The 22,070-nt window shown below is 36.2% G+C and overlaps 1 protein-coding gene across 1 annotated transcript in view; it reads right to left on the bottom strand.

Annotated features, from left to right (window-relative positions):
- Positions 1 to 22,070, bottom strand: part of ABCA12 (ATP binding cassette subfamily A member 12) — a 172,669-nt gene that overhangs the window by 93,529 nt on the left and 57,070 nt on the right. Inside the window, exons 4-8 of the mRNA XM_053656453.1 lie at positions 17,418 to 17,509; positions 15,297 to 15,394; positions 11,805 to 11,990; positions 7,568 to 7,746; positions 1,740 to 1,852 (exon numbers count right to left, since the gene is read on the bottom strand). Of these exons, the coding sequence (XP_053512428.1) occupies positions 1,740 to 1,852; positions 7,568 to 7,746; positions 11,805 to 11,990; positions 15,297 to 15,394; positions 17,418 to 17,509 (668 nt within the window). The remainder of the gene's footprint in view (positions 1 to 1,739; positions 1,853 to 7,567; positions 7,747 to 11,804; positions 11,991 to 15,296; positions 15,395 to 17,417; positions 17,510 to 22,070) is intronic.

Below are 22,070 nucleotides of genomic sequence, written 5' to 3'. Positions count from 1 at the left end.
ATCTAGAGCACAGATAACCAGTAAGAATAACTTTCTAGTTAAAGATATAATGTCATATAATATATTACTTTGCAAAAGAGTAAACTTCAGTGAGTCACAAAGGTAATCTTTGATCTCAAAATTCAGTGTCTTTATTTATTTTTGTTTATTTTAAATTCGGAGTTTTTCAATGACCTAAAAAGGATTTTTTAAAGTCCAAAAGTTTTCTACTCAAGCAGATAGGAACCTGGGGTTACAGACTTTTACAGAATTGACATTGATGCCACTGCACTGGTATCCTCAGACTGATGGCATGACAGTAGAAAATTAAAACACAAATTCAATTAAGCATATCAAATTTTCAAATAAAAACACATCTCCTTGATGTGTATTTCCTTGTCCTTTTGACCATTTAATGACATGTTTTAATACATGAAAAAATTTAGCACATGCATAGACATGAAACATGACTATTGTCAAATATTAAAAGACTGATTCACCAAAAAAATGGCTTGCTGCCTCAGTTAATAAGTGCAGCTTACTTCTGCGGCTTCTAAAGCACTGATGAGCTTTTGTCATTTGTAAAACACTTTTTAACTTTATCTTTTTACTTTATGTAATTACAAGCTGTGGGTCTGAAGATGAAAAGGAAAAAAAATGGTAAGGAGAAACTTAAAGTTCTCAAGGCCTTAAAATGCAGATATAAAAAGAAAAATAATTGGTGTTTGTTAGTGCAGTATCTGGTTTTCTGGCCTGGACTTTTTTTTAAAGGGTAAGTCTTTTGTTTCCCAATGTTCTTCAAGACCTTGAATTTAACAACTATCTCGAAAGCCAGACATTAAGTCTGCAATTGTAGATATACAAAACGCTCTAGATGAACAGGAATCAGTGTCCAAGAGTATGTTAGACCCCCCTAGTGAGAATTCTTCAAAGCCTTTGAAAACCTGCTTTTCATGTGAAAACGCATGGTTCAAGACCTTACAATGAACAATCAGCTTGTGACCTGATGCTCATAGGATACTTATTTGTAATCCAAAAAAAAAAAAAAAGTCCACATATTTAAAAGCTAACAAAACTCAATTGAAAAAACTGAATTCTAAACTCTTTCAGAAGGCCTAAATGCTAACTGAATATTTTACTTGGGAAATAGGGACTTACTCCTTACATCCCAAAATCTCCCTCTCTGTTTATATGTTGTGTGCTTCCGTGTGTGTGGCATATGAAGCTACCCTATATATGCATATTTACACCTAAGGGTGATATTTTCTGCCTCACGAGCAGCCTTCTCAAGGGGACTGACAGAAGATTTGTACCGATCTAGTCACACTCCAATGTCCACTATGCATTTTCAAAATGGCTGGTTGACTGGTATATTTTTACTAATAAAGGAATCCCCTCATTAAAAAGCCAACATTTGGAAATGAAGGCAATTGAATCCTGCAATTGTAGGCTTTTGTTCCAAAAAGTACTGGTAAATATCTATTTGTTGAGGCTTACTTTTGATATTTATTTACCGTACCAAGTATAAACATAGTTTTACAAATTGAGAGACCATTTTTTCACCTAAATAAAACCCCTAGAAACTCAGAGTTTTTTCCAGTGATTTCTTCCTTTCTCCACACTTTTATTAGCCAGATGTCTAGATTTAGTCTTAGCATATGCCCCCACTTAAGAATAATATCATCCATAAATGCAGTCTTTTATATTTCTAACAGGCTTTGTGACACAGAATTGAATACAGTAAGATGGAAATATAATACCTTGAGCTGGGGAGTTCAGGGTGTACAGCAGATGTTTAACCGATTTATGGAGAGTTTTGAAACCTTCATTTGTTGTGACACGTGGATAAACCTTCTGCATGGCCAGCAGCGCACTAACGAATCAAAGAACAATTAAACCAAATTGCATTTCAAGGTTTGCAGACAGAAACAAAAGGTTACTCAAGGAGAAAATGTCTACAGTATAGAAAACTTTCTTATAACATAAAAAGACAAGATGCTGCTGTTGTTGTTTAATTACTTGTTTGCCTGTTCATGCACAAAATCCCAACAAAGTGTTCATGAACCAGACAGAGCACTTCGCATTTCCAGGATTCTTTAAAGCATTGGGACTCGAAGCCTTGAGGTGAGGGAGACATTCACGTCATTCATTTCAGTTAAGACTTGAAAATAAGTAATCAGGAACAGCTACTTCCAATGAAAGGATAGCACTTTATTTTTAAATAAAGAAAAAAATTCAATATTGGAAATTGTCACTAAAAGTCACACCCAGATAAAGGACCCAGTTTTAGGAATAATTGTTATTTAAGCATTTGATAAATAATTTATCTCTTGCTAAATAAATGGTAATGTTTTTAGAAAAAATGGAGCTTGCCCTAATTAAAGACTGCATTCTCCCCTCTAAGTGGCCCACAGGCACTATTCCAGGGGTAGCTCGAAACTAATACCCAGACTAACTGGCACTGTCTTCCAATAGTATGTCACTAATAAGATGGGCAGTCTGCACTGGAGATGGACAATCAGCAAACTCACTTATGCTTGAGTTCAATGCATATTTCTAAAAAGCAATTAGTTAAGACATGCAATCCTCTTTTTCTCGTTAATATATTTTAAAATGCTGGCATTGTACACGTATGTCTGAATTTCACAAATAGTATGACCTCCACCAATGATCAAGGCTAAGGCAATGCTTTGATCTACAGGAGTAGTAACTACAGAAGAAAAGGCTTTGCTAACAATTTGTCATTGCAAAGTTAAATGTAGTACAAATTAGTAATAGTTTTGTCCTATGTATCTCAGCCAACTGAAGACCCATTCTAGCAATAGACAGTGTATGCGTATATGTTTGTGGCATTCTACAATATTTTTGGCATTTTTAATGTTTAGATTATTGTAACTTTAGCTTCCTAACTATGAATGGGGGCTACATTAAGAGTGCCAAGTTTTGAGGTTCTTCTAGTTTCTAGTATAATATTAGGATGTACATATAGACATTGGTGTATTTGTACATCAATATAAACATATATATGATTTCGTTTAGTTTTGTAATAATTCCACAAAGTCAATTTTATTTGCCTGCTTTAAAGATGGGTCAACTAAATTTGCAATTTTATTTGCAAAGTCAATTTGCCTGTTTTGAAGATGGGTCAACTAAAATTGAAAAAATTAAATACCTTACAGTATTATCCCGTTAATAAGCAGAGATGACTCTCTAATTTCAAAGTTCATGTTCTTTCTACTCTACAGCCTCTTGCATGGGAATTTTGCCCCAACGTGGCAGGGGAGGAGAAGGGCGTAACTGTTCTTCACAGAGCCCATGGGCATGGTTCACGTGTGGTTCCAGCTGTGTGTTTGGTTCTGCATATGTAACAGTTGATACCTCAGGCATTGTTCTGTTTGCCCCAAGAATTTCATGGCCCTCAGACTTTAGTTGTTTCTGAACCCTGGTGGCCATGTAACCAGTTCAACGGTCGCAGGTCCCAGCTCTCCGCCAGCCTTCTCCAAGCATGACCCGCTGCCTGACTGGCCCGATGTGCTATGCCAGAGAAACACCATCAGGGGCTGAACACTTGGCGATCTCATTAAGACTGTCGGCATCAGTGTTGTTAACATCATGAATAAAATGTCGGTAGACTTAATTCATCTTCCTTTAACTAAAATGTAACTTAATGATAACGACACATGGCCCCCATCCTCTCTAAAGTCCTTTGAACCATCGATCAGAATATTTTTATTTTACTTTTTTAGATATTTTTTCTGCTAGTCATCTTATAATAATGGAAGTTACCCAAAACAAGTTGCTTTATGAAGGTAATTTTAAAGTGTTTCCATGATTCATACATACCTCAGCAAAGCTTCTTCATAAATGGTGAAACTAATAAATATTTTTATATACCCTTCTTGATTTTTGTGATTACTTATTTCTGCTAATTTTTAACATAACCCTAGCATTATATATATAACAATTTGCAACTTAAAAAAGTTGTTGTAGAAAATGATGAAAATCGCTATGGAGTTCACAGAGTAAGATAAACCAATGAGACTGTAGTTTTGTGATAAAACATCATTTGTGAGGAAACTGTAGCCTTTAATGACCCTCAGTTGAATAACAACAGTGAACAAAATTTAACTTTAAAAAATGGCTTATGAAGTGCTTTCCAACAGAAATAAAATGCAAGCCACATATTCAATTTTTAATGTGCTAGTAGTCACATTAAAAACAGAAATTAATTTTTTAAAAAATATTTTATTTATGGGAGGGAGGGGGGGGGCGGGGGGGGGGTTAATTTTAATAACATTTTCTTTAACCCACTACCTTCGAAATATATTAATATTTAACATAAATTTATTAATGAAATATTTTAAATCTTTTATTGCACTAAGTCTCCAAAATTTACCATGTATTTTACACTTAAGGAACATTTCAATTCAGGTGCTAAATTTTTATTTAAGAATGCTTAACCTGTATTTAGATTCTATTACATTTATAGGTGAAAAAGTAGGTTCTCACAATGATCAAGCATACTAAAAAGTTTACCAGTTACAGTATCAAGTGTCAATATTCAAACTTTAGATTAACTGAAGTTAAATAAAGTTAAAAACTTAGTTTCTCAAGTCAAAAACTACATATGGCTAGAGGCCATCATATTAAAAAGAACAAGTATATAAATTAGCAATAAATAATGAATCACACACACAAAAAGACTTGTCCTGATTAGTTAAAAGTTAAATGTCATCTACTTTAAAAATAACTTGAAGCTATTTCTTTTTAGCTACTTCCTTCTTCTCCATTAATATATGGGCTGGTTTACAACATTTATAATCATTACCAGACAGTAAACTCTATTGTGTAATGCTATAATATGCAATTATTTTATTTTAGATTTTAAGAGAATTAAAATAGCTATAGTGCAATGGCCTTCCTAGGTACTATATATCACCAAAATAATGCCTAAAGTATCTTATTTAGTTATTTATTCATTTATTTTTTTGACCTTAAAGTAATTTTTGGATCTTCTGCCTTCTACTGAATAATACTTTGTGGGATTTTTGTGTTTTGTTTGTTGTTTTTTAACCAAATTTAATTGAGGTATAATTCACATATAATATGATACATGCAGGTTACAGTTCAGTAGGTTTTGCTAAGTTTATATACTCATGTAACCGCCATGCTAATAATCTACAAAGCACTTTGGTAAGCCCTGCCCCCTACATTTGCTCGTTCTCCCAGCAGTTGCTCCAGGGTGCACTGATCTGATTTCTGAAACCCTCTAAATTAATTTTGTCGATATGGGAAGTTCATTTAAATGAAATAATACAATAGCTACACATCCAGTGTGTTTCTTTTATTTTCTGGTTTGGGTTCTTTTGCCAGTATAATAATCATAAGATTTATTTACCTTGTTGGGTGGTTCAGTAATCTGTTTATTTTTCCTGTTGAGTAGAATTCCAGTTTACAAATAAACTAATTTTCTGCTATTCTGTTTATATTTGTTTTTACCTCCAATTTTTAGTTCTTAGGAGTAAATCTGCTGTAAACATTAGCCTACAAGTCTTTGTGTGGGCATGTTTTCATTGTCTTGGGTAAATACATGAAGATAGAAAACTAACATATCATATGGCTCTATTGTTACCTTTATTAGAAGCTGTCACTGTTTCCCAAAGTGGTTGTATCATTTTACACTCTAACTAGCAATGTATGAGAGTCCTATTTGCTCTACATTCTTGCCAGCAACTGGAGCTGTCCATCTTTGAAATTTTTTTCCATTCTAGTCTGTGTGTGGTGTGATCTGAATATTTTTTTACTCTTTTCACTGCTATACTGTACATTCAAATAATCCCTCTTCTCCTTTAACTGATTTACCTATTTGCTTTCTAAGACAGAATATAAATAAGAGGAAGAGTAAGTGTAAAAATTCTGGGTGAGTAAAAATTTTCCTAAGTGCTAAAATAAGGGCCAATCTAGAAAATGAAATTTCCTAATATATTGCCCCTTCTATAATTTAGTTATGACATGCTATTGTGGAAAGAGCACAGGACTTAGATTTCTTGAGTTCAGTCAGGTCCTGCCTTTGCCACTCACTAACTGCAGAATCTTGGGGAAGTCATGTGACTTCCATGAGGGTTTGTTTCCTCTTCTATGAAATGGGCATATATGTTGTCTTAACCTCAGAGCCCTGTTTTGAGGATTAAATGAGATTAATGGACTAACATAAGGACTTATTATAAAGTCTTTGAATAAACAGAAGCTCTTGGAAGGCTTCCAAAGAAGATTAGAACACTCTTCTCATGGATCAGACATTAGAGATGGAATACACTGTACTCTTAATGACATTGTAAAGAAGCAGGCTGGGTTCTGGAGTTAGAAAACTCATGTTTGAACCTGTCTAGCTGCGTGATCATTAAATAATATTTTTATGGGCCTCTGTTATCTCATTAATAAGATATAGTTTGGTTATAGGATTTAATGTGATATATACAAGGTCTTTCTGGAAATGTCCAGCCATTGTTAACATAACAAGAACAGTTTGTGCCACACTGACGTCACCTGCAGCCAAGGAGAGTAGACTGGAATGTGAGTGCATGAATAATGATGACTTCACTGTACCAGTCAGTGGGGGTGGTAGATGCTGTTGAGTGAACATGTGTACTGTGTGGCTGTTGCATTCAAAATGACTGAGCAAGATGACAATTGTAAGAACTCTGTGAGGTCTCAAGGCACCTACTTTGAAGGGGACTGAGGTGTCATTGTCTTATGTACAATGCTTCTTGTATCTGGTGTCTTCTTCAATAAATGTCTCCATTTTTCATATAACATGGTTGGACACCTTCTGGACAGACCTCGTATAAAGGGCTAGTAAAATGTGCAGCAGGTAATGGATGCCCAATAATTGACAGTTGTTGATTTTTTTAATGCACATTTTCAAATTAACTAGATAGGACAGTCAAAACCTAACTATGGCATTTAATAAACTCTAAATGCTGGCCATATTCTCATCTCTTTTATGAAGAAAGGAACCTTTAAAGAGGTTTCTTCAGCAAAATTTTTCAAATCTTTGTGTTAGATATGTTAAATAAAGCCACCTCCATATGAAGGCTTGGAAAGACCATCTATAAGCTGGTTGACATGAGGTAGACCAATTCGCCTTGAGGTGGTTCAGTTCAGGTCTTCAACCAAGAGGGTTGTTTTACACTGGATGTCATCAACCAAAACCTACTGAGATCGTTTATTCTTGGGTCATTTAAATGCTAGGTGCATGGGCTCTTGCTGTCCCTGAGCCAACACTCAAATCTCCTGTTGGGCCTGCTCTACACCTCTTTCTCCGATTTTGGGGAGTCTGACAGTCTAGTCGAGAACATTAGTGTTCCTCCTCACATTTTTATGTACATTTTGATAACCCTGATGCCCTTAGTGTTTCTTTGCTTAACTAATACCTTTACCTTCATTGCTAAAATCTGTAATAAGATGCTTAAGTGTTGTTTGCTGTGTTTAAATTACCTTCCTACTGGTTATCTTCACAGGCAGTAGTTTTAAAAACGGACTCTTTTTGTGAATAGTGACATTTCACTTAATTCTTACATTTTCTTACCTGTTTGCATGTCTAAGAACATCAAACACATGGGTTAGCGTTGTGTCATTCTGAAATGCATTCGGAAAACTGGAGAGAAGCCGCCACACGGCTGTCTGCTCTTGCACTTTGGAGAAGAAAGACAGCGCCTTGACCAAATCCTGAAATACTGTCTTCTGGTTGTTGGGGTCCCTCGATATCTTAGAAAGTAAAACCACAAACAGGACAAAATGAGACTTCAACATTTGTCCTCACATGGCTTATTTTCTTCGACAGCATTTAAACATCTAGATTTTCACATTAGCAATTCTTTCAGGCTTTCATTCAGTTTAAAATCATCTCTCACCTGAAAAGACAATAACTATTTTTTTGTTCTTAAACATAATTGCATTTTCCATACACCTACAGAAATTGGCAGGTTTATAGTTAAACAGAACTATATTTGAAATTGTACTTTTGGAAATAAATTTTTTAAAATAAACAGTTTCTGAGTAATAGTTTAGTTTTTTTGTAGGACCTGGTTTGGGAGCTACAGACATATGTTCCCTCTATTCATTAGTAGAGCTTATATTATTTATTATTTGGGTGGAGAACCCTTAAAACTTCACATATATATATTTATATATGTAGTATACATATATATGAAAATGTTTCCTTTATAATACTCAATGGAATAAAATATTTTTATAGTTGTTTTGCAATATCAGGACCTTTAGTTATAATAAAAATAGTGAGGGAACCTATGTAATACTCAGTCACATCTTGTACACAGATAAACAAAACCATGACATTTGCTCTTACCTTGGATCATAGGAACCAGCTAGTACTTTCAGAAGTAAAGTTTTTCCTTTCACTCAAAGCAATTTTCTTAACAAGCTTATTCATACTAGTACTCAGGCCTTTCTGTCTATATTCAAGGTCTTTCGTGCTGAGAATGTGTTTGAACTATGAATTCTTTTTTAATTTGTTTTGTCTTCAAAATGGATGCTTATATTAGATTTATGTAAGTCACAGTCCAGCAAATCATTCCTCAAATAATGGAATCTATGTTATTTTTAACTTTTTACTATTATTCTTTTTTTTCACTTAACATTTGATCTTAGAGATCTTCCAATGTCAGTACGTATGGTTTTACCTCATTTATTTTAACAGCTTGTAGTATTCCCTAGGTTAGATGTAAATATTTCCTAGTAACAGAAAATTAGTTTCCAACTTTCAGTACTATTTATTCATTCAACAAATGTTTGCTGAGCATCTACTATGTTACAGGAAGTGATGTAGCTACTAACAATACAGGAGCAAATGACAAAGTTCCTACTCTCATGAAGCTGTCATTCTACTTGGGAGAGACATGCCTCATTGAATATCTTTGTACACATATTTTTTGCACATATGTTTCTCTAGGATAGATTTCTAGTGGTGATATTGCTGAATCAAAGAAAAATTATGCATATTCAGCATTTTGATCAATATTTCTAAATCCCCTCTTAAATAATAGTACACTTTATACTCCCATCACCATCTGTCAGAGGACAGGCTTTCTCACAATCTGTTGCCAAATAGTAACAACTCTTTTTAGTTATGAGAAAAGTAACATCTAATTGTTCCCTAATTATCGGTGACTCTTATTGTGTTCTATACATTTATTGGTCATTTGTATTTTTCTATGAATTTCCTGTTCAGATCCTTGATAATTTCTACTGAGCTACTTGTTTATTTTGTTTTATGAGAGTTTTAAAAAATACATTGTACATTATATATATATATTGTTTTCCTTCTCTCTGCTTGTCATCCTGGTATTGAATTTAATTTCTGTTGTCTCTCCAGAGACTTTAACCTCAGAACCATGACTGATTAATAATTTCCTCCTTTCTACTTTGTTGAAAGTTTGACGTGCTAGCAATTTCCCCTGTAGTCTTGCCCTCCTAAAAAAATTAAATCTTTTAAAACATTTTTCCATTACAGTTGACAAATATTATATTAATTTAAACACCCCAGTGATTAAATGTTATATAACTTAGTAAGTAATCATCCCAATATATTTTGTACCCACCTGACACCATACATAGTTATTAGAATATTATTAACTATGCTGTACTTTATATCCCCATGACCATTCTGTAACTATCAATTTATACTTCTTAATCCCTTCATCTTTTCTCACCAATTTCACCAACCCTCTTCCCATCTGGCAACTGTCAAAATGTTCTCTGTATCTATGAGTCTCTTTTGGTTCTACTTGTTTGTTTATTTTGTTATTTAGAGTCAATTGTTGGCAGATGTGTTTTGTCATTTTATTATTTATACTTCTGTTTTTTTTCTTTTTGAAAGATTTATTAACATTTCATGTAATATTAGTTTGGTGGTGATGTACCCCTTTAGCTATTTTTTGTCTGAGAAGCTCTATATATGTCCTTTGATTCTAAATGATAGCTTTGCCAGGTAAAGTAATCTTGGTTGTAGGTCCTTGCTTTACATCACTTTGTATATTTCTTGTCAATCCCTTCTGGCCTCCAAAGTTTCTGTTGAGAAATCTGTTGACATTCTTATGGGAGCCCCCTTGTAAGTAACTGCTTTTCTCTTTCTGATTTTCAAATTCTCTCTTTGTCTTTAACCTTTTGCATTTTAATTATTATTTGTCCTGGTATGGGCCTTTTAGGGTTCATCTTGTTTGGAACTCCCTGTGCTTTCTGGACTTGTATATCTATTTCCTTCACCAGGTTAGGGAAGTTTTCTTTCATTATTTTTTCAAATAGATTCTCAGTTTCTTGCTCTCTCTCCCCCTCTTCTGGTTCCCCTAATGCAAATGCTGGTATGCTTGAAGTTGTCCCAGAGGCTCCTTTCATAATCCTCATTTTTTAAATTCATTTTTTGTTGTGCTATTCTGATTAGGTATTTTTTGCTTCCTTATATTGCAAATTGCTGATTTGATTATTGGCTTCAGCTAATCTACTGTTGATTGCCTATAAATTATCTTTTGTTTTAGTTAGTGTATACTTCATTGTCTTTTTTTACGCTGTTGATGTTCTCACTAAATTCACTGAGCCCCCTTATGACCAGTATTTTAAACTCTGCATCTAGTAGATTGCTTTGTTTCCTCTAGTTCTTTCTCTGGAGTTTTGTTCTGTTCTTTTGTTTGGGATCTGTTTCTTTGTCTCCTCATTTTGGCAGCCTCCATGTGTTTGTTTCTCTGTGTTAGGGAGATGTTCTATGTGTTCTGGAATAGGTAAAGTGGACTAATGTAGTATGTGTCCTATAGGGCCTCACAGCACAGTCTGCCCTTTCACCCAAACTGGGCACTGCAGCTGCACCCCCTAGTGTGGACTGTGTGCACCTTCCTTGAACAATGTATTCTTAAGCACTCTAGTACTCTACCCAACTGCTGAGTTTTTTAAGAAAGGATTTTAAGTGCCCAAAATGAATTGGGATTATTGTAACAGTGTCTCTAATTGGGTTCTTTTGGAAAACTCTGATTACTGAAGGGCAATTTAAGCATTCTGTACTTAATAAATATTACTTATAATAAAGTTTAAGAAATTAAGGGGAAATATTAGAAGTGGACAGGTATCATTTATTCCTATTTATAAAATTTCAACACAATTCTGTATATTTTTGTAATACTTCATCTTTTGTGGGGTTGCATTAAATGTAGATCAATGTTTTATTTTCACATTGTAGTTTAAGACTAGCTTATAAAAATGGTCATTGGCACTCTATAAAATAAAGTTCTTGGTTCTAGTGTATATTCTGTGGAGAGAAATATATTGTTTAATCAAAAATAAACTTTTCAAATTAGGTTCAGTGTTAGTGTGAAAAATTAAAGGCATTGCCCTTTATTCTAACTCCCAAGATTTGCATGGGTTTAATAGTTTCATTATTAAATTTATATTACATCTCGAGTGTTCTCACTTAAATATCTCAGGGAAAACCAACAATCTGCATTCATATATAACAAAGCCATATTTCATTTACAAATATATGTCTACCTTAACCAAAATGCAGTATTTTGGGTTCAATATCAAAATCATTTCAATTTTACACATTAAAATGGAAAGCAAACATTCCTTAGAGTTTGACACTGTGTGAGTAATCCATACCAAAAGTCAACAAATATTCCAGGCAGCATTCTGCAGTCCATGTTAGCTACTGACCAGCTCTTTGACTCAGGTTGAGTTGCATTGTGTATACAAGAGTAAAAACAATATAGTTCCTTCTATTGTTTATGGGATCTTGATCATATTAAGATATTTACACTTACCTGAGAGAACTCATTTGTTAGTTCTTGGAGAGAAGACTCTAAAAGGGTCATGTTGGACATGCAAAATATGTTTAAAACATTTTTTCCTAAAGTGGTCCAAGAAAAGGTGTTATCAGCAATATATCTCGGATAGATTTCACAGAGCTCTTTTCGTATGTCTTCTGAAGTTGAATTTTGCTTCAATAGCTAAAAATGTATGTGAGAAGAGTGGAATAATTTTGTTAGTAAATCTAAATATTGAAGTATTCTAGTCTTTAAGGAAACTGACCTGTCTTTACAATAGTCATTTTAAGGTCCTGCTTTGTAGCAAAATAACAAAGACACTGGGTCTAACCCATGAAGAGTCATCAGATGTGTGAATTTGTTTAACTGAATTCATTTCCTGTCTCTGACCAGAGAACCTGAATGAATCAAATCTTCTCTGGAAAAAATCTTCAGACTTAAAAAGTTTAGTGTTTCCTGGGCTTTTAGCAGCAGAAACTCAGGTTTTCTAACTCTTTGTTACATTTTATGGAAAATTGATCTTTGAAAGACTTCCAAATAGTAACAGCTTCAGACTCTATTCTCAAGACTAGCAGATTATTTGAGAAGTAGAAAAACATAGATTATGTTTCATTTGTAAAGCAATTACTTTATTTAAGAATTATACTTATGAAAAAAAGAAAAACAGTAACAGTTATATATTTTCATACATGTAAAAATACATAAAAGTATATAATTACAAAAAGCAATAATTAGAAACCATTTACATTATGGAATCACTATAAGTCCCCCATATATTTCACAACACAGACCAGTCACAGATGCAGCAATATTTTCAGCTATAATATTGATCACATTCACCATTATGAACTTTAGATATTTACAGAGCCAGTTGTATTTAGTTGTAATATTTCATGGGTCCTTCCTAATAATTAATTCTTATAACCCCATGAAGTAATGGCAAACTAACTTTATTCTCCCCTTATGTCTACATCACAAAATCTATGCTCTGCCTTCCAGTGACCTAACTTCTAAATGTAAGGGAACAAAATAGGATCCACTAATTCTAGGATGTAAGTGCCAGGTTTTCTAGCCATTCATCCATAGCTACTTTCTAACATTGCACATAAACTCACCCCAAAATGATTTCTCTACTCATTCTTGCAAGGATTGCAGAAAGCAGTAAGGAAAAAGAGAGAGGAACCAGAGATTGCTGACATGGGCATCAATATGTCACCCTAATTTTTACATCCCTTCACTGCTCCAACTACTCTAAAAATATGTATCTATACATAGAAAATTCATTTTTGACTTATCTCTACTGGATGTATAACTCTGAGCTGCCTCACAAAATTCTGAAATTTTATTCCATGTGAGAAAGAGAACTTGGGAGTTTTAACACAATGAGGTATCTTTGAGAATAGTATTTCTTTTCTAAATATTAAAGAATTTAACTGAACCAGTGCAAGACTGAGTACTTATAGGAACCAACATGCAATAAATAGAATGAAATAAAATAACTTTCCCTAGTTTATACTCCAGCCTGTTTGGGGTGGAGAGGCTTTAAATTGGAATCAACAGAGCATATCAGAGGCTTCTTATGCCAGACAGGGCACTTTAGGTATCTCAACTGTTATTTATTATTGAAACTAGATGTTTAACATTGAGACTAGGTTGAATGGGAAAGTCTTATATTTCAACCAGCACAGACAGAATTGGTTTGATTCATATGGGGCCTTTTAATGGCATTTATTTTTGTGCTGTTCTTTGGCTTCTTTACATAAACCAGTTTATTTAGATGCCTTAATTATACAGGGTGTTAAGGCTAACTAACAGAGCCATATTAAGCAGCAATAGTTATGGTCACTGGAATATGAATAAAAGTCAGAGATATGTGCTCAGGATTCAGATGGAACAAATATACATAAGACATAGTTGTATTTAAAATGCTTGTGTGTGTGTTTGTGTGCATCAGAGAGAGAAAGCGACGTCTATAGCAAAATGTTGAAAATGACCTCTTCTTCATTTCTGAAGGGAGCGTAAAGCAGGACTCGAATGGCAGGACCCAGACAAATAAGTTACGTGAATGAAACTAAGGTCTCTGTTCACACACACAGCTCATAGGCTGACAGTTTACACCTTTGATAGAAATTATGTGTATTATCTTACAATCTGGAATTAAGGTAAATGACTAGCAAATAAGATGGATATCCATAGATAAGCTCTCTAAACTCTGTTAAGGAAAAGGATTTTACTACTTTAGAAAGATATTTTTCCATTGTTGAAATTTTTCCAAAGGCATGATCAGTATGAATGGGGCAGCAAGCTTGATGAGTGTTACAAATTTGTTTGCTTTCATATAGCTTTTGCCTTTCCTGCTTATAAAAATAAAAAAAGATTACATGTCATACTGCCTTATTTCTTAAGGAGAACCTTAAGTTTGATTAAGGGACTTAATGGGGAAGTAAATAAACATCCAAGACCTGAAGGAATTCAGAAGTCTCAGACTTAAGCTTTTTTACTGAAGAGCTCCTAAGAAAAGAATATTTCTGAGCTATTACTCCAAATGGGAAAGATAGCCCAAACTTCTTTCTATTTGGGATTTCCCTTTTGTTGGGAACCGCCCTGCCTGGTTTCAGGAGCTGTAACCCCCTCATGGCTAAGGCTGAGTGAGCGACCTTTGGACCATAAGCCACAGAGGAGACAAAGCTTAACTCCCTGGCAGGGGCGCTCCTTCTGCTACTTTTTTCATAACTGGCCCCCAGTGCTTGATCAGTTAGCATTCCTGACAGGTGAGATTCCCCAAGGGGGGAATAACCTAAGACAGGCATGATCAAGTGGAGGCCCCAGGGAAGGACTTGGGGGGCTATGGAGAAAGGGGGTGATGGACCCTCGCCCCTCAGCTTTGACAAAGCCTGACTCCCCTGAGTTCTCGAGAAGTCTCTGGAAATTCCTTGCCTATCTTCCTCCCCTGCCTGACTTAAGCCTGAAACAAGGACAGAGGGCGGTGCAGCCCTGTGCTGGAAAGGGCAGGCTCCCTGGGTGATCGGGCCTGAGAAAGGATATGTAAAATCCTGTGAAGCCTGCTTTGTTAAGAATGCTCTTAGTTAAATGATAAAGGTCCCAGCAGGAAATGAGTTTGTTTCCCAAAGTCTTGTAGCCCTTTAGCTGATGGACCCTGACTCAGAAACCCTAATAAGTCCTTTGTATGCTATCTACTGTTTGGGCCTTACTGCCTGACAATGATTAGTGAGCTGTACCTGTATTCCTGCGCAAATTGAAACCAAATAAAAGCTTGTCCAGGCAAAGGTCAGCATACTCTCCCCTTGAGAGTGGCCGTGTGGTCCCTTTTTCTCAACAGGACTCGGTAGTCCATGTGAATTTGTCTCATGTCTCATCCATGACACCACGGGAATTGTCGGCCGGTGCACGCGTCACCTTTACTAACTTAAGAGGTATTTATTCAACTGTTCTTTATTATCAGTTCATTACAAAACTGAGTGAAATTACCTTTTCCAAACCAAGGATCCTGGCGAGGACTTCGCTACCATTAAAGGTATCTGTCCCAGTACTTTCCAAATCAGAACTTGAACTGGGAAATACTATGGCTGTAGTAGAAAGAAAGAACAGGTTGGATGTTAAACACATGCACACAAATGAGCAGGTTCACATAAGAATCCACACGTGTCACTGTGTCCTCCTGTACCCTACAACAAGAATGTGCTCAAATATACATCATCCATGAAAGTTTCACATGGCAAAATGGTACCCTCCATAATGTCTATTTTTTCCCCACATAAAATTGTGATGGTTTTGGTCTGCTCTTGGTTGTTTTCCAGTTATCGCAGATGTGATTTGCTTTCATTCCAGTTTACGTCATTAAACTTCATCACCTCTATTCCTGCATAATAAACTGAAATTTCTGTGCAGGCCAAGGGGATGTGAGGTGCCTCCACCAGCTCCACAGATCCATCATATCCAACATCTGTTCGAAGGATCTGCCACTGCACATCCGGTGATAATAGTTTTATCTTTAATTATTCAATTGGGAGGCTGAAATCTGCTTAGGATCATAAATTCTCTCCTCCCAAAAGTGGTTTCTGAATTATATTTCGGATCATATAAACCGGATAAAGCAATCAGTCCAGACTACAGTACATTCCACTTAAGTAAATCCCAAAGTGATCTCATCTCATACTATATGGAATGTGGCAGACAGGTCTGGGTTAGGAGCATTAGCTAGAAGAGTATGTTCATACCTATTAGATGACGTTCATTAACCCAGACTGTTAAATATTATAAATTTTGGATAGAAATACTTTGTTATTCTCACAGCAAAAAATCTTAATACCAAAAGAAAGATACATTGACCCATCATCACTAGGGCCTATGCTTTATTATGGTCCTCATGGGGCTGAAGACTTTACCAACTGTGGTGAGCACATAATGCAATATACAGATGTTGGTATTGTACCATTGAAACTTATATAGTATTATTAACCAGTGTCACCCTGATAAGCTTTTTAAAGTTACCAACTGATTTCTCTATACAAAAGCAACACATTTGCGAGGTGTGTTGGGCCAGGATGAGAAACAATATGTGGCCACTGAGCAAAGCAAAGCTTACTGGACCAGAGCACTATGCTTTTGTTTCTACTGTGCTTTAACCTCTTCAGCCAATCTCACTACCATATTCCTACCCCATTAACACTGGATTTTTCTCATTTGGCATGTAACTTGTATTAGAATGTAATTTAATGTCATAAAATCTTAAATATATTATGGTGTTCTTCTTTCCCCAAGTACAATCACATTCCAACATACAGGAGTTTTTGTTTTGTTCACTAATATGTCCCTGAGACTTAAGACTGTGGGGACTCAACAGCAGGCACCCAATAAATATTGTAAAATGTAGGTCAAACCATCCTATTGTTTCAAGAGTTTATTATCAATTTGTGGCCTCTACTGAGTGTTTCTCAGGACCATCTGCATCAGAATCACTTGGTGTAAAAGCTCAAAAGTCTCAGCATCTGGGTCTTCTGAACACTACTCTATGGGCCATGGGCCTTGTGGATGAAGAAAGTACACAATCACACTGAACCACTGTGATTCTGAGCACAGTGTTGGAGGAGTAAGGGTCAAATTGAAAGAGTGCCAGCCTGGCCATCGTTCTAGAACCAGGTCTGCTGGATGACTGTAGTCTCCACTCTTAACCTTGGTAGGCCCCTATTCCTCATCTGTACAATGGAAAGTTTGCATGAATACCTCTGATTCCACCCAATAGTTTTGATTTCTGAGCTTTCTTACCATCCCAGGATCATCTCACAAACAACTGCAGAGTCCTTAGCCAATTCTGGCAAAGTGTGCAATTTTCAACATCATATTAGCACCAACTAGGCATTTGCTTCCAAAGAATATGTCACTCAGAACTTAATTTGCAGTTATTCTTGAGCATTTTGCATAATTGCACCTCCCCACTTAAGCAACCACAGTAAACATTTAGATCTTGTACAAATATTGTAGAAATTCCATCTTTGATGAAAAGGTAAAAGTATAAATCATTTAAAAGAGTAGACCTTTACTGGCTGTTCCAAAGACCTGTTCTGAACTCGGCGAAAGAGGCTAACTTACCTGGCAATGCATGTCTTCTTTCTGGAGCTTCAGTGCTCCAGAGTGATAAATTGCCGTCCTTCTGCAAGTCAGATGACTTTCTCAGAATTGCACTAAAGAAAAAAAGCAAGAACTCTATAACTTTGCCCACATTAATTTCAGTTAGTTATAGTAATGTGTTATGTAGCAGATTCCAGGGCTCGGGGAAAACTTTGAAACTTTTAATCTACTTTCTAGATTTTAATGGAAGAGCTCGCCTAACCATGCACCAATAAATGTATGAGATATCCTACAAACTAAATCTTACTCAGAGGAAATGACTTAGATGAGGTTTAAAATAGTTGTTTTTACTTAATGTTGAAGAAAATAAATTATTTTTAAGACATTGGAGCTAAATGTCCAAAACATTTATGATACATATTTTTTTCTTTTAAAAAGATGATGGATTTTAAATAGATAAGAGTCCAAGAGTGCTTCAGGGATGAAAGCAAAAGCCTGTTTATTTGTCAACTTTAAAAGGAAAACAAATTTTGTATATTAAATATAGATGGCATTTTGAAGACTGTCAAAGATAAATGCTTGTAAGACAGTTAAGGAAGGAGGAAAACAATGCACATTTATTGAGCATTTAATCTATTCCAGGCACTATGGTTTGCGTCATTACAAGAGGCACCAATGTGTTGAAGGAATACCAATACAGGCTGATTTTTTATTGTACTGAATATATCAGCATAATAATAATATCATTGTGCTGCTAGGAATGTACAACATGATCACACCAGCTTTGGGGAAAAAATATTTGTGGCCATCCCCACAATTTAGTAACCCTCTTTTTAAAAAATTCAGCTCCTGCTTAGTTGATTATTATAAAATGAGGATATCATATTTCCTTGAAAACACGATCTACCTGAAGGCTCTGCCTAAAATAGATGTATATATATTTCAAGAGTAAAGTCAGCCAGGATACCTGGACATGAAGATTTTTCACAATTCCTAAAAGTTGGTGAATTTTGTGTTGTTCTTACATAAAGATATAAAAAGATGACAGTGGAAAAGCAAGAAGTTCTGCTTAATACTGTGGTTTAATTTGACTTCCTTGTTAGTAATGAACTATAGAAATGCTTCCTAAAAGTACAGTCTTTTGACTTACTTTTTAAGATCAGAATCTTGGTTCCAGGGTACTGTGTAATTTGTAATTGGAAGGGAAAAAACAAAGTGTTTTTTTCTCTGTGTGTCTTTTTACTACCCATGATAAGAAGTGGTGATATTTGTTTTCACTCCCTAGTGTTTTTTTTTCAATACTCCCTTTAAAATGTGCAGGTTGCATCAAAAGTTCTACATTCTTAGTGTATATCTGAATTATACATGACCATGACTGTATTTCCCTAAATCTTTTCGCATTTGTTATGCTTACTATTTGGATGGGGAACTCTCAGATAAAAATAAGAACTGACCTGAGCCCTTTCCCTTCACTCATACAGAAGTTTTAGAAAATTTGAAAAAGTCAGGCTCATTTTTCTTTTTATCGACTTTTTCTTTTAGTTTAGCTTGAAACACTATAAGAAAGACTACTGAATATCAACGATTTTTGAAAACATAAGGAAACACTGACTTCATAAAAATTTTAAGGATTAGGGACAGCAACAAAAACCAAAGGGAGAATGACAAAGATCAAAATGAATAAAAAAAGAGCAAGAGCCAAACAAGACTAAATAATAAATGGGAGGGGGGAGAAAAGAAGAGGCAACAGGAAACTAAGAAGGTGTGAGCTTGGAGAAGCAAAAGCTGCATATACTCTGCAAAGGACACTTTTCCCATCTTCCCTCAATCAGCTAAGAGCTCTAAAACTATACCTGTTCTTTAAACGCGAAAGGAGAACAAGCTCATGCCTTCCCAGCAAACTGTTGTTGGCTCAGCAGTTTAATATAATAAAAATTAAAATAATAATCAATAATTAATTAATAATTAATAATTAACCAACGATATTACCATTAATAATTATTAATGGTAATATAATATTGATAATATTAATATTAATGGTTAATAAATAATAATAATTATTATATTTCGATAATAATATATTGTGACTCCCCCTTGGCCCTGTCTGTGTGTGTTCTGTAACAAGATGGGATTTCTTTATCAGTCTACTCTGAGTTTGCTCAACAGTAAAACGGCTGTTTCTGGGTAAAGTGGCCTCTTTACTAACAAGAACTGACCTTGATCAAGAAGTGTCCAGGATTCCATGGTCACCAGTGAATGACTTGCATATAACAGGAGTGAGGAGGTAGCCTATCACCTTTTCTGTGGTCTTGGCTGTTCCTTTTTGAGGGTGAGAGCTGAGGATATCATGTGTGCTTTAATGTCTGTCTGCCGGCAAGTTGTCCTCAGTTTTATTTTGCATTTACAGAGTGAGCTATGATGGCATGTGTCCTCTGCCACTGCACACACACAACTAGTTTCTAAACTTTTAAAATGGAAACCATAAAATCAATGTAAAATGGAAAGTAGTGTGGGTAAAAAGGTAAATTAAAGCTATAAGTTGAAATACAGCTACTTCCCCCAAGCAAATGTAATTAATTCCATTAACTCTCCATTAAATTACGAGAGGAGGGCAGGAAGATAGTCTTACTGAGTTAATAATGGTAACCTCTGAACTTTGTGATTAGCATGACAACGCTCAGAGACAGAGCACTATACATTCCAAACGACAGGTGAGAAACAGTACCCTTTTTATTTGACACCATTTAAGAACTTTTGCATATGTATTTGATACCACTTTTAAGTGTTTTATGTTTGTTTGTCTACCTGTTCCTACCACCTCTCCATTTTAGGCTGTGATGTTTTTTTGGAAGTAGGCACCGCGTCTCACCCACCTTTTTACTCCAAACACCTAGCACAGTACTGGACCACGAGATCAGATGCCTGATTAGATAAAAACCGACAGTACTGCCAAGGGGTAGCAGGATGTCTTTGGAATCTCAGCTCTGCCTCTGCCTAAAACATCTCAGTCATTGCCTCCTTCATCTGCAAATTAGGAATGAATGACACAGCTACCTTGCATGGCTGTCATGAACACTCTGTGAGATGTGCTCATCAAGGGCCTGCCTGGGCCCTGTCACAGGCACTCTCCAAAATATTAACTGTCAAAGCACACACAAAAGGAGACGATGCACAGGCACAGCCTTACTCATCAGTAAGGAGCTGAAGTCTCATGCTTGTGCACCTATGCTCCACATAGAATCCCTCTAGAACACTAGAACCTTCAACATCTCTAGACAGCAACTGAAGGTACCCTGATTACTCACAGACCTGGAACTTTCACACATTGGCTTGTGAGATTGATACACGGTGCAGCCAAGAGGGGGGCCCCAAAAAGGGATTTGGAATGGGGTCCAGAACTCAAGACGTCTAGAAAATATTAGAACGACATATAAGATGTCCTCACCCCTCCCCCCCAATAGGTGTGAGTTGGGGGAAGGGACAAATGGAGCAGGAACATGCAGAGCTGTTTTTTAAAGCAACAGCTTTGCAGCTAATCCATGGCATGGTCATTTAACATATCTATAACCTTTAACTGGCTGCATAGATATGTTAGTTGTGGTCATGCTCTGAGCCAGAGGGACAGAAAGGGACCCCCCAAGATGTCACTGGGGGCAGGTCCCCCAGGTGGCAGCACCTGCATGAGAGTTTGGACAAGACTGGCTCCATGACATGGGGCCACACCTGCCCAGACTCACGATGGCAGCCCAGTAAACTTGGAATCGCACAGGAATGCTGACAGGTGTAACCAATTGTAGGAGGAGTCAAAATGGGGATACAGAGGAAGATTTGCATGGGGATTTAAACCCAGACATGGCAGCCATTGGAGAGAGAGCCATGTACTTCTGGCATGAGCGTGTACCCCCGCAACCGGGGTAGAGAGAGTCGCCATGCAGCTTTAGCAGAGAATCACCACTCGGCTTTGGCAGAGGGGTGACACTTCCCCTCCCTGCAGCTTTGGTAGAAGAGGACCACCAGCTCTGGGTTGCTTTTTGGCCATGTGGCCTGGGAAGCAGGAGAGACTTTGCCTGGAAGAAGGGAGAAAGAACTCTTGCCAGTCGGCCATGAGAAGGTGCCACATGACTTTGGATTAATTAGAGATCCTGCCTGGACGTTGACACAGCTGACGGTGTCAGGGGCCTGAATCACAGACATTTGCTTCTTTCCTGAGATACGGTACCCTGAATTAGGGCAGGGGGAGAAGGAAGCACTGTGGGCATTTGTGGGTATCCAAAAGGACCTGGATATTTTAATGAAGACATTAGGTCACTACTTTAAGGCTGTGTAGCATTAAATAAACATTTCCTTTCCTCTCAGTCTCTGGCATTGAGAGATGTCTTTCCTATTGGTGATGGACAATCAAACCTGGTAGAGGGTCCTTTTGGTAATAATATATTGTGACCCCCCCTTGGCCCTGTCTGCATGTGTTCTGTAACAAGATGGGATGAGGCAAAGGACCTCACCCAGGGTTTTGTAACACCTTCTTAATTTTAGTATTTAGTTTCTTTATTAGTCTACTTCTTCCACTTTACAATTCTTCAGAAAACTCTACAATGCGTGTGTTGGCAGATGGTAGGGTGTTTAGCATATGACAAGTATTAGATACTAGATAATAAAAACTGTTACTTGAAAGAA

Source organism: Artibeus jamaicensis, unplaced genomic scaffold (genome assembly GCF_021234435.1).
Source record: "Artibeus jamaicensis isolate MK-2021 breed Jamaican fruit bat unplaced genomic scaffold, CSHL_Jam_final contig_1015, whole genome shotgun sequence".
Classification (NCBI taxonomy): domain Eukaryota; kingdom Metazoa; phylum Chordata; class Mammalia; order Chiroptera; family Phyllostomidae; genus Artibeus; species Artibeus jamaicensis.
The sequence above is the reverse complement of the archived record's forward strand: the minus strand, read 5'-3'. Positions and strand labels throughout refer to the sequence as shown.